General features: G+C 44.6%; 1 protein-coding gene across 3 annotated transcripts in view; it reads left to right on the top strand.

Annotated features, from left to right (window-relative positions):
• The first annotated feature begins 234 nt into the window (after positions 1–234).
• The window catches only part of LRRIQ3 (leucine rich repeats and IQ motif containing 3), a 44,697-nt gene continuing 31,600 nt past the window's right edge, over positions 235–13,331 (top strand). The window contains exons 1-5 of one of the 3 annotated variants that reach the window (XM_066597786.1): positions 235–311; positions 4,119–4,396; positions 7,854–8,177; positions 9,405–9,538; positions 13,126–13,279. In XM_066597786.1, the coding sequence (XP_066453883.1) occupies positions 4,142–4,396; positions 7,854–8,177; positions 9,405–9,538; positions 13,126–13,279 (867 nt within the window). In that variant the 5' untranslated portion in view covers positions 235–311; positions 4,119–4,141. Of the gene's footprint in view, positions 312–1,238; positions 1,323–4,118; positions 4,397–7,853; positions 8,178–9,404; positions 9,539–13,125; positions 13,298–13,331 lie in introns of those variants that run through there. The other 2 variants (XM_066597783.1, XM_066597784.1) reach the window with 2 other exon arrangements.

Below are 13,331 nucleotides of genomic sequence, written 5' to 3'. Positions count from 1 at the left end.
ATTGATGTAAGCACCTATTTCTGCGCTCCCGGACTGACGTAACGCTCGCCGCGGCTGAAGCGCTTTTCTCTCATCTTTTTCTCTGTTGTAAAGGAATGAAATGTGTAAAAAAGAGATGCTAAATCCGTAGCAGAAGCCGCGATCCGTCCGCCTGTTAACCATCGCCGCGCCGGCCCCGCAGGCCCACAGTGAACAGCCGGCAGTCCTGGTGGCTCTGGCCCTTTAAGGCTTGTTGTGGTTTCCATGGCAGCAGAATGTATCACACACAGTGTATCTGAACTTCCCGGTGCGAGACAAGTGGCTGAGCGGAGGTAATTGTAGCCGACTGTCAGGAAGCTTCCACCAGGGAATAGCCTGATATATACTGTATATACAGGGCGCACACTGATCCCCCTGCGGCGGGGGGATGCACCAATACTTACCTCTCCCCCACCCCCATAGTATCCGCACATGACATTGTATGATTATTGTATACGTAGCAGATATAGCTTTATGCTGCGCGCAATAATAGTAAGAGTAGTTACAAACAAGGCGGAGCCTATGTATCGCCCTGGGACTATACGGAGGCGTCTATGGCGCCATCCTGAGTGGTTCGAGGCGCAATTTTCTGCCACTTCTACGTTATTCATTAAACGAGTGTCGCGGAAACGCTGAGACTGCCTTTGGCGTCCAATGTTTCCTAAGGGCTCCTTCACACTGGCGAATGCGATATCGCTGCGATTGTTTTACGCAAATGTTAATAGGACTTTCTAATGTTAAAATCGCATCGCACAAAAATGGCCAGTTGGCGCTCAGCGAAGTCCTATTGACATTTGCGTAAAACAATCGCAGCGATATCGCGTTCGCCAGTATGAAGGAGCTCTAAGGGAACGAAGACGCAGGCGGTGACGGAAACGCTTCAGTGCTCGTAAAGTCGCCCGTGACTGTGGCGGTGTCGCCCTTGATGTAGCGAGAGCAGATGGATATAGAGATGTAGCGGAGCTGAGTTTGTAATGTGGTTTTCCCCTCGTGTACTTTTAAAAGGAACGATTACCATTCAGTATAAATTCGCGCAGCGGGCGAACGGCGGAAAGTCTTTTTTTCACTAACATGTTTTTTTTTCACAGTTTTAACATTTTTACACCTTTTTTCTGTCGTTGTTTATATGATTGCTACGCTACATCTGTACTGCGTTCTATTATCGCTATGCTAATGATCGTATGCCATGGCAGACCTGGACGCCAGCCAATCAATGTTCGTGGCACGTAAAGAGTTAACAGCGGGGATCGGAGCTCTGCTGCAGCGGGATAGTGCAGCCTCTGAGCCCACGCCATACACAAGACGTGAGTTTATGTCCTGTTGTACTAGACAACCAGGAAACCCCCTTATGTCCTGTGGCGTTAAGGGGTTAACGGGTCTGTCTGGGACTTTTACTATCCTCAGAATATAACACAGTGCCAGCCTCAGGTGCCCCCCATATAACGCTGTGCCAGCCTCAGGTGCCCCCATATAACACAGTGCCAGCCTCATGTGCCCTTATATGACGCAGTGCCAGCCTCAGGTGCCCTTATATAACGCTCTGCCAGCCTCAGGTGCCCCCATATAATACAGTGCCAGCCTCAGGTGCCCTTATATAATGCAGTGCCAGCCTCAGGTGCCCCCATATAACGCAGTGCCAGCCTCAGGTGCCCTTATATAACGCTGTGCCAGCCTCAGGTGCCCTTATATAACGCAGTGCCATCCTCAGGTGCCCCCATATAACGCAGTGCCAGCCTTAGGTGCCCCATATAACGCAGTGCCAGCCTCAGGTGCCCCCATATAACACAGTGCCAGCCTTAGGTGCCCCATATAACGCAGTGCCAGCCTCAGGTGCCCTTATATAACGCAGTGCCAGCCTCAGGTGCCCCCATATAACACAGTGCCAGCCTCATGTGCCCTTATATGACGCAGTGCCAGCCTCAGGTGCCCTTATATAACGCTCTGCCAGCCTCAGGTGCCCCCATATAATACAGTGCCAGCCTCAGGTGCCCTTATATAATGCAGTTCCAGCCTCAGGTGCCCCCATATAACGCAGTGCCAGCCTCAGGTGCCCTTATATAACGCAGTGCCAGCTTCAGCCCCTCTATATAACACCAATTGCAGTGCAGCTTTCATGTTACCTCAGAGGTATAAGAATAGGTTGGTCGTCCGCTGCTCAGGATTTTTGCACAAATGGCCCTTGCGCCAAATTTTGCGACTCCTCCATACCAGTTTTTGGCGTACAGCCTTCTTAAATTTCACTCGATGTTCATAAAGTAAGGGCTCCTTCACACCGGCGATCGCCATATCGCTGCGAGAAAATCACGGCAAAATTGTGACCTTTTACCCGCTTTTTCTTGCAGAAACGTCGCGGCCACTTGCAATTTTCTCGCGTGTTTTTTTTTTTGTGCGATTTTTTTTTTTTTTTCTTTTTTAAAGCAATTTTATAGGGAAAGTCAATAGAGTTTCTAATGTTAAAAACGCGTCACATAAAATCGCAAGTTCGTGTTTTATGATGCGGTAAAAAGGAGGCTCCATGGGAAATGAAAGAAAGAAAAATCGCAGAAAGGAAGGACACGCCACCATTTTTTCTTGCATCATCGCACGAGTGAAAACATCGCAAATCTGAAGGAAAGCACCGAGAGGCGCGGGTTTCATAATTTGGTGGCTTTATTCATTCTCGCATTGCGCAAAAATCATGTGATTTTCTTGCGGGCGTAAAGGTGCCCTAAAAAAAAATGTCGCTGGATCACATGGTATGCTTTCAGTGACTCAGCTGGCATTTCTCCCAACACATGGTATTATGTATATCCAATCGTTTATTACCGTAAGTGTAGACGGCACAAACGAGTCAGCCGGAAGGTGCGCCAAATATAATCTGCAGTATGAATTCATCTGCAAGTGTGAACTGCGACTCAGCAATGACCCGGGACGTTTTTATAGAAAGTGGGCGCATGGGCAACAGATGAAGTAGGTCTACCATGGCCATGGCATTACTGTGACTTCAGCCCACATAATACCGCCGCACCGCCCTATAGTGCCCGTATAATGCCGCCATATGCAGCCCACATAATGCTATATAATATGTGATATTCAAATACAAAATTGCTAATAGATGTCACACAATACCACCACATCCACTGATTGGCCGCTTTATTAGAGCCCCGCCTCTCTCATGATTGGCTCTTCCCTGTATGGTAATTCTCCCCGTGACCCCGGAGCATAAAATCACGTGACAAGTTTTCCGTGGGTCAGTCTCTATGTGAATCCACATTAGATGGGAAAATCCAACGAGGCCGGTCATCAGTGCTGGACTAGCCGGGGTCTCACTGCCAACCGCGGGGGGGTTATTTCTCATGTAACGATGTGGAGAGTATACGGAGAATGGCGCGATCGAGGAAAAACATCCAGCAAAAAGGAATCCTGTGGACGGAATCAACTGCTTACTGAAGGGGTCAGAGGAGGATGTCAGGAATCACTCTGACCAACAGGAGCTGCCCAGTCAACAGCAGCCGAATACAACGCTGGTGCTACAACTGATGTGTCTGAACATGCACCTCACCGTTCCTCCGCACGGACGGGCTATAACAGCGGACGACCAGTTCCAGCGCCATTGTGTCTAAGAGGAACAGAAAGACGAGACTCCAGCGGGCAAAACTTGTATCACAAGAAAAACATCTCCTGGTCAGATGGATCCAGGTTTCTGTTGCTGATGGGAGGTCCGAATTTGGTGCAAGCAGCATGAATCGCTGACCCCTTCCTGTCAGACGGTCAGAATATGTCAGCACTGCCTTCTAATCTACAGCAACTACAAGAAGCTTCCTGTCCGCAGGGGCCGATATTCCTGCAGGCTGATGTCATCACCAAGTGGAATCTTTGCCACGGCGAATTGCTGGGGTTCTGAAGGCCAAAGAAGTCCAACGCCCTACTAGATGGGGGTCTCTAATAACGTGGCCACTCAGGGTAGCAACCACAAAATGCTGAAATTCATTTCCCAAATAATAGTGGATGGATTTCGTGCGCTCCTGGAAATACCTCCTCGTAGGACGTCCAGGGTGCGACCTGTAAACCTTCCCCTCTGCATTTCTACTCCTTATTTGTGACCTTCTGTATATTTCTAGGATCCCGCCGATGGTTTGATAACATGGAGGAGCGTTATCTCGCGATCGCCTCCGAGAGCCTGGTACTTGGACATGGGCGCTCCCTGGATGATTGTCGCGCTGCCGAGCTGGAAAGACTAGTGACTATAAATTTAAGCAAGCAGCTCCTGAAGCAGGTGGAGGTCCTGCAGGCCTGCAGCGCTCTGAGGTCCTGCACTCTGGCTAACAACTACCTAACGGACATCGCAGCGCTGAGAAACTGTGTGCAGATCATTCACTTAGATTTGCATGGGAATCAGGTAGGTGGAGTCTTTTGAACACCTCATTTTTGAATATTGAGTTAACATGGTTAGGCTATTGCAGAAACAGCGCCACTCTTATGCATTGACCGTGCCTGGTATTACAGCTCAACCTCATTGACTTGAACGATGCAATAGCAGATTATGGCCGGGCCTTAGCTATGCGCAACCTATGCCGTCCCACAGGGTGCTGGCTACCAGCTTAAAGGGGGTGCACCAGGCGGATATAGGCTGGGGGAGGGCTTCCCCCTTAGATCCCCCTAGCCAGATGATCCTCTGTGGGGCAGAACCTTGTGGAGCTATGGTGCATGAACCATTTTCCTCCTGGCTCTGTCTCCTCTCCTCTCCTCTCATTGTCTGAGCCATCACTGTCGGCCCATAGGTATTCCTGAAACACAATCACTTAGTTCTGATACTGTATTTATGTTATGAGCTTGGTATTGGTATTGTATCTATGTACTGAGCTCATGCTTTATTTATGTTATGAACTTTGTTCTGGTGCTGTATTTGTTATGAAATAGGTTTGTTCTGGTACCATATTTACATTATGAGCTTGGGTTTGGAGCTGTATTTATGTTTTGAACTTGGATCTGGTGCCGTGTTTATGTTATGAACTTTGTTCTGGTGCTGTATTTGTTATGAAATAGGTTTTGGCATTGCTCTATGTACTGAGGTTTGTTCTGGTACCATATTTACATTGTGAGCTTGGTTCTGGAGCTGTATTTATGTTATGAACTTAGATCTGGTGCCGTGTTTATGTACAGAGCTTAGTTCTGGTGCTGTGTATATGTTATGAGCTTGGTTCTGGTGCTGTATTAATGTACAGAGCTTGGTTCTGGTACAGTATTTATTCCCTAAGCTGTTCTGGTGTGGGTTTGCTGATATCTTGCTGCACAAGCAGAATACAGGCAGACTGTTTATCAGTGCAATATTTGGGGCACCCAAAAAAAGTCTGTACAGGGTGCTATCTAACCTGTACCAGACACAGCCCATGGACAAGAATGGCCATATTGTTTTAATCTCATTCGATTTTCTAACAGCATTGAGCTCTAAGGAGCAATAATGTGTCAAAAATGTCCAGTGTGGCCCTCGGTCTACAAGAACTGCCTTGCCCCTTGACCCATGATAGGGGTTGTAATGATGAGGGGAGGGGTATCAGTAATTCTCATGATGGTAATTGACATTATAAGCTTACATAAAGCTTACTGAAGGGTTCAGGAACTTCAGGGGAGGGGAAACAATGGCCCAAATATGACCCCATAGGCACGGCCCTAATACAAAACTTCTAAACATATTATAATTAATAACTTGTAAAAAAAAAACTACAACATTTCTGTAACTTTTAGGTATGAAATTCACTTAAAGAACAGATGATGAAAAGAGTTCACAGCGTCTCATTTATTTTTAGTGAACTAACCCGGGAAGCTTCCTGTTGAAGTACAATAAGAACAATTTAATTGCAAGAGCATAATTTATCTCTTCTCCACTTTCTCCCAGCTGACAGTACTTTTAATCAGGTCCATAAGTGCTAACAGGTGACCAGGCTGCCCATTGTTGCATGAACAAATGAATGGTAAAAATAAAGTAATTTAAATATACATTTTCATGAGTGTCTGAGGAAAATTGTCCTTCTCCGGCTCGAAGATGAACATTTCCAAAAATATCTTTAAAAAAAAAATGTTTAAAATTAAATGTAATTAACTGTAACATTATATTTCACTGTCAAGGATACTTCGAGAATGGGCAAAAGTAACACAATGCAGAAAGAAAAGTAGATTCTATAGCAAAACTAATATAGGTCCCTCTGTTACCTTAGTATGGGCCCTTTGTCAACAGTATTCCTCCTCTAGCACTGCTCACCAACTGCATCCCCACCCCCGTTCTTGAATCACCAGCTCCTCAGGGGCGGAGCTGCTTGAAGATGAAAGAACTGAAAAGCGAGGGTTGGAATACACCTTCTTTAAATATTAATTTTCCATATGGGAATTGATGCTTGTAGAATAGCAGGTTAGCATAGGGCGCCTTCACTTTCTAAGCCCGAGAATAATATTATGGCCTGTCTTATTGTAAGGTTCTACACTGACAATGGGAGTTTGTCACTGTGATGACCTCAGAGGGGGCAGAGGGAGGTGTGTGGGGAAACTTTTAAAACTGGGGGCTCACAAAGGACGGGTTGTCAGACCACGGAGATATGCTGCTGCATATGGAGTGTCCTGTTTTTGCTTCTAGGAACTACGCCAATCAGACTCTTTGGGCTGTGTATCCCAAAATCTGGTAACTTTCTTTTAATTCCTGTTTATTTAAAAAAAAAACTGTCTTTTTATGTATTAAATACTGTATACCCTTATACTACCATGTAACATTATTTTCTGCATATATCATATATATATATATATATATTTTTTTTTTATATCTGCACTGCTAGTCTTTTTTCTAGAATAAATCTACAATTTATTAGTTAAGCCTTGTCCGTTTTAAAACAAATCATAATCGAAGTAATCGATCCGTGAATAATCGGGAGCAGAGGCGGGATTGATAGGTATTGTTTCCCTCTCTCTCACCCGTGACAGTCATGACAAGAATAAAGGGGTTGTGCTAAGATAGAAAGTTTTTCCCTAACTACAGGATAAGGAATAACTTTTTAATGGAAGATGTGATCACTGAAACTCCCACCAAGAACACAGCTCCTGAAGGGCACTGTATGAATGGACCAGCAGTTGCATATGCCCATTGTTGCAGCATTCATTTCATTTTGGGTGTTAGAGATATCCGAGTTCAAGTTCCTGACAATATTTGGCACTCGTGAGCACCACTCCATTCAAATGGGGACCTTCAGAACCACCGTTGATTTGTGGGAGTCCCGACAGTTAGACCTCCACTAATCAAAAAGTTGTCCCTATTCGGGTAGACTACCAATACTCTATACCTGCCCTCTAATTGGCAAAAGCTGGTCATGTGATTAGCACAGACTAATTGGAAAGTAGTGCACAGTGTGCATTAGGTAGTTAGAAAATTCCTGCAACCATCTTGGATGACTGAAACACATGCCCTGTAACCATCAGGGCGGTACAGAATAACAACTGTGGGTATTCGCCCTCTTCCTTTTGACTTAGGACAGAATTTTGTCTGTAAACCAGAGAGTCGCTTTAAGGCTACTAAGTATAGGATGTCCTTCAACTTAACGTCCCCAACATACCGAAACCCAAAACATTTTGGTGGATGGGATTGAAAGATATGACCATATATTACCTTTACAGGGGGTACAAAAGTAGCATGTGCCCAGTGGCCTTCCCGCCTGGTAAGGGCAAAACGTAAGAAGGCAGAAGTGTTATAAATTTATAAATGTCACATACTAGGTGGGCACCCTACTACAAATTTTGTATTGGGGCCGAGTAGTTTACAATTACACCTCTGGTGGGCCTTTATGTGTAACGCCCACCTAACTTGTGTCTTTCAGATTCAGAATCTTCCAGGTCAGGAGTTTTGGAGACAATTAAAGAACTTGAAGCTGCTTTATCTCCACAACAACAGGATCAGAAGTGTGCAGAATGTTGAATCGCTGTCCTCCTCCCCAAATCTCACAGGACTGACTCTGTACGATACACCACTGAGCCTACAGAAGAGTTACAGACACATAGTCGTCAATAGTATATGGTCGTTAAAAGCCCTGGACAACTTTGTTGTTTCTGATGAAGAAATCATTGAAGACTGGACCCTCCAGGGAAAGTTCAAAGCCCTGAGTCCTGATTTACACATCAACATGTTACTTGTATTCAGTAAGGTAATGTAAGATTGAGCTGTCAACCGAGCATACGCAACATGTACGTCCAGTAGACCTGACGCAGAAAATTTGCAGTAGTTACATTTTTACAAGAATTTCCTATTACAATAACCCTGAAAAAAGTGATAAACCCTAGTAGGGAATTGGGTTATCTGCTGCTTATCTTCATGTTCGCTGACCTGTTCTGTGTTTTTTTTAACAGGGAGGAATGCAAAGTCCTAGATTTGGGCAAGAAAAATAAAAAAAAACACATACAGAATGGGAGGAATTGGGCTAAGCAGCAGCACACTTGAAAAAGACTTGGACGTACTAATAGATCACAGACTGAACATGAGTCAACAGTGTGATGCAGCAGGAAAAAAAAAACAAACACAATTCTGGGATGTATTAAGAGAAGCATAGAGTCTAGATCTACTCTGGTCATACGACAGAACTTTTGTCCCAAACCAAAAAGTTGTTTTAAATATCTTCTTTCTTCGCTTTGCGTTAGATGGCCAATTACAGTCCCCTTTTAGGCTTATTTAACCCTGACCTTCACTTTAAACGGCATCGTCCAGGATTTAGAGAAACATGGCTGGTTTCCTTCGCAAACAGCGCCACACCTGTCCATAGATCGTGTGCGGTATTGCAGCTCAGCCCCATTCACTGCAATGGAGCTGAGATGCAATACCAGACAGGTGCAGCCATGTTCTTCTCATCCTGTACGACCTCTTTAATCCGTATAATGCAAAGTAAAGAAACAAGTCTTCGCCCCCCTGCCCATCTCCTGAGAGCCCATATAATAAATTCAACGCTTCACATTTAAAAATATCGCCTCCGTCGAACTGTTCTCCCCCCCCCCCGCCCCTTCGACAGAGCATCCTTCAAGATGCCAGAAAGTCCTTATTATAGGAGCGAGGCGCCGTTAAGTGAGACATTAGTACACGGGTTACGTCTTAGGTGTAAGGTTAGAAAATCCCCTCTAGACATTTCCAGTAAATGAGCCGGTCCTTTCGGTAATCCTGTCTGGCTCTCCGTTCTTGCATGCGCGCTTCAGGCTTTAGCTGTAACACATTAATGAGACAATGCTTTGTTTACTAAGAACTTAAAACCCGTAGAACCTGAAAGCTCCCTCTCAGTGGCGAATCTTCAATATATCACGCTTAAGCCTCAAACGAGCGTCTGTGCACAGCGCCTCTTTGTTAGGACGTCACGTGACGCATTGATTATGCTCTTGTTATGTTGCAGGATATCAGCCTAGAGAATGAAATGAAAGCGCTGAATGAAATCATTAGAAAAATCAATCGCGTTCTGGCAACTAGTTCCCCGGTGCTAATTGTCCAGAAATGGATCCGAGGATATTTAGTACGCCGGAGAATGGGGTGCGTGTAATCCCTTCACTTCATTTTATGTTTGTTTTGAGCAAAATGGGCAAAAAAAAAAATCATGTTTCAGAAAGTGGTTTATGTTCCCATAAAGTATTCGGGCCCCGGCGTACCATGAACACGCTGCTATATAACAATAATAGGCCTCCATAAAGGGCCCGCACCTCCCTTAGCCCTGTTCTTTAGGGTGAAATAAACTCGTAAGTAGCAAAGTCTGGAGGGCACGAGCTCCGTGAAAATATTCATTCTCAGATGCACATTGGACTATAAGTGGCTGAAAGAGAGAAAAATGCAGCCTCGGAGTTCTGCCGGCGCGATGCAGCATTTCTGGTTTATAGGTAGAGGTTAGCGGGGTTACCTACAGCGCAGGGAGGCCCGGCCCGCCATGTGTGAGCGCTCCCTGCAGCTCCAGCTTCATTATTTTATGTGCCCCCTCGCAAAGTAAGACGTGGAGTTCAGGATCTTTGCCCCCTCTTATTACGGTTGTGTAACAACAAGCTTAGAGGAATTTCATGAAATAGGAACGGAAACACGCGCTTCAGCGCTCAGATACGTGTAATAGTTAAGTCAAATTGCACAACTGTTGTTTATACTATGCAAGGTTCTCAGCACATATTTTGATCAAAACATGTGGGCCCATCCGCCATGCCCAGGTGAACCTGATTGAATGGGTTCCTAAATTTAAAGACACCCCTCTTTGGGTAAAAAGACTCCAAATGAACTGGATAGTGAGAGTATATAGCCAGATATCCAGCTTTCACTTTCATTTAGAAGCTTGTTGCCCATAGTGAGGTGTCTTTTAGAGTTAGGAACCCAGCTATAAGGTTCTCCTGGACATGGCGGATGGGCCCATATGTTTTGATCAAAATGTGCACTAAAAATCTTGCATTTTCATGCGGTTAATATAGATAGTTGTGTAATTTATTCAAATACTGTGTATCAGTGCTGAAGCAGGTGTTACTGTGTTTGTCGCAGCCATGGCTTAGACTCCATTTACACTGAAGGATGATCGCTCAAAAATCACTCAAACGACAGTTTGAGTGACAGTTTTAAGCGATCATCTTTGCATAGTCTATAGTAGCTAATTAGCTACTAAAGAGCTACGCAGGCGGAGCAGGACACCGCCGCTATCCCTCGGCAAACAATACAGCTGTTTTGCTTAAGCTGGCGTCCCGCTGTGAACTACCAGCGGGACACGAGCTGAAAGAATCTTATCAGCACTGCCAACTGTGATAACAGCCTGCACCGCTGATAAGAGTTCAGTGCTCAATTCTACAAAATGCACAAAAGCTGCACGATGTCCGTGCATTTAGACCCAACGATTCTCGCTCAAAAGACGACTTTGAGCGAATTTTGAGCGATAATCGTTGTGTCTAAATGGGCATTTATGTGCACTTTCATATTTAATTTATTTTTTGCTAGTGTTGACTTTGTTTTTTGCTCCCCACATAATCATTCATGGCATATCAGGAAAATGTGTTTCAGGAGGGTGCAGTTCCTTCTTGTGGAGAGCGCCAAGTAGGCATGCGGAGACTTGGAGGCCATGCAATGGTTCTCTGGGAAATTTGGCATGCCATGGTAGATAGTTCAACATCTTTAGAGCGCCATCTATTGGAAGTAGCTTCCCTATAAGTGGTATAATGCCCTTACTGGTGGTGCCAACCAGATCCTAAGTAAGACGTTCATTCACTTCTGGTAATCCATGGAAAAGTGACCGCCACAAATGTCTCAGTGAGACCAGTTTCTATGATTCCCATTTGTTTCATTGGAGAGAAACTGAAATACACATTATCTTGGGGTCCAGCTGGGGTTTAACATGTTCAGTAGAGAAATCTATTTGATACAAAGAGAGGTTAGAATAGCAGTAAGAAATGCTAGCAGATTTCAGCTCTGAGGCCTACATTTTGTGAATGTAGCTCTGGGCAATAATGCAAAACGTAACTCGGGATCAGTACAAGATAAGTATTGTATGTAGATAGTGACTGCATCCGCAGAATAGTGAGTGCAGCTCTGGGGTATAATACAGGATGTAACTCAGGATCAGGATAAGTAATGTATGTACACAGTGACTCCACCAGCAGAATTGTGAGTGCAGCTCTGAAGTATAATACAGGATGTAGCTCAGGATCAGTACAAGATAAGTAATGTATGTACACAGTGACTCCACCAGCAGAATAGTGAGTGCAGCTCTGGAGTATAATACAGGATGTAACTCAGCATCAGTACAGGATAAGTGATGTATGCACACAGTGACTTCACCAGCAGAATAGTGAGTGCAGCTCTGAAGTATAATACAGGATGTAACTCAGGATCAGTACAAGATAAGTAATGTATGTACACAGTGACTCCACCAGCAGAATAGTGAGTGCAGCTCTGAAGTATAATACAGGATGTAACTCAGGATCAGTACAAGATAAGTAATGTATGTACACAGTGACTCCACCAGCAGAATAGTGAGTGCAGCTCTGGAGTATAATACAGGATGTAACTCAGGAGCAGTACAGGGTAAGTAATGTATGTACACAGTGACTCCACCAGCAGAATAGTGAGTGCAGCTCTGAAGTATAATACAGGATGTAACTCAGCATCAGTACCAGATAAGTAATGTATGGGAAATATACCCATTTGCTTTAAAAAAAAAAAATCCCTTTTCCCAAATAGTGCATAATGACAGACTGGGAAATACGTCTGCTAACACCGGTGTAAATGTAGCCTAACCTTCCTTACTGTATATCTCCATATTCCAACTCTAATAACACACATTCCCTAACTGAAGGGGTCGCAGACGTCCTTAGCCTAGAAGCCTGCAATTATAGTGCCCAACATTTCTTGGATTTGCTATATAGAGTGCTGTGTGCTCTATCGCTGTGAGTGTGCAAAGAGGACGGACTGTCAACCATCCGGTAGCTCCGCCCCCCGGACTCCACGTCCAGAGCTTCAGAGACTCTACCAGTGATATCATTTTATTGGAAAGGATTCAGTATATCAATCTGCTCAGCTCTATAGCATGCCGCCAGCAGGGAGGGCAATATGTTCAGAGTCAGAGACCCTCTTACACATGCAAAGAAACTCAGAAAATTACTTTACTATTTTGAATTTAGAAAATTGTATTTATTTTATCGTTTTTTTGTATCCAAACTTTAAGATTTTTCCTTTCACTCCTCTTCGTTGTTTCCTTCCAGTATTGCGGCTTTTGCTGATATTCTTGGTCCGCGAACTCCTGTCCACTCAGCCCCTGATCTGGATAATGCTGCGGAGTTTTCCTTAGAGAGATATACCTGTCTCAGTGAAGAGTTAGCAACTGAAGGGAGCTCAGACGGAGCAGGTAGCTGAGAGATAGCTCAGAGCTAAAGAGAGCACTGGGACTTAGGGAGAAGTGATGGCGACATAAAAAAGAAAAATGAAGTATCCATAAACAAAATAAAATAAGATACAGAAAATCCAATCTTCACTATGGCTGCAATAGGAATCTCCATTATTAATGTGCAGGGTCACAATGCGACTCTTCATCCTTCATATATTACCCCAGGCTTAGAATATTTGCAAAGTATACTAAAAATAATATGCTGTGCGTATATTTGCAGCCTTATTCCGCAGCTGGAGATGAAGAGGATGAAATTACATTACCGGCGTGGAGGAAGCCAAGAGGAGAGAACGAGCCCCTGTGATAAGGCTGTAGCGATGCAGAACCTCTGGGCCCTTCCAGTGAACCGCAGAAGACCCCCTGCGATTAAACAGGTCAAAAATGGAAATAAGGTATCAGAACAAAAATCTGCTTTACGGGGCAAAC

Source organism: Eleutherodactylus coqui, chromosome 3 (assembly GCF_035609145.1).
Source record: "Eleutherodactylus coqui strain aEleCoq1 chromosome 3, aEleCoq1.hap1, whole genome shotgun sequence".
In the NCBI taxonomy this organism is placed as follows: domain Eukaryota; kingdom Metazoa; phylum Chordata; class Amphibia; order Anura; family Eleutherodactylidae; genus Eleutherodactylus; species Eleutherodactylus coqui.
Note: the sequence above shows the minus strand (reverse complement) of the source record. Positions and strands in the feature narration are given on the sequence as shown.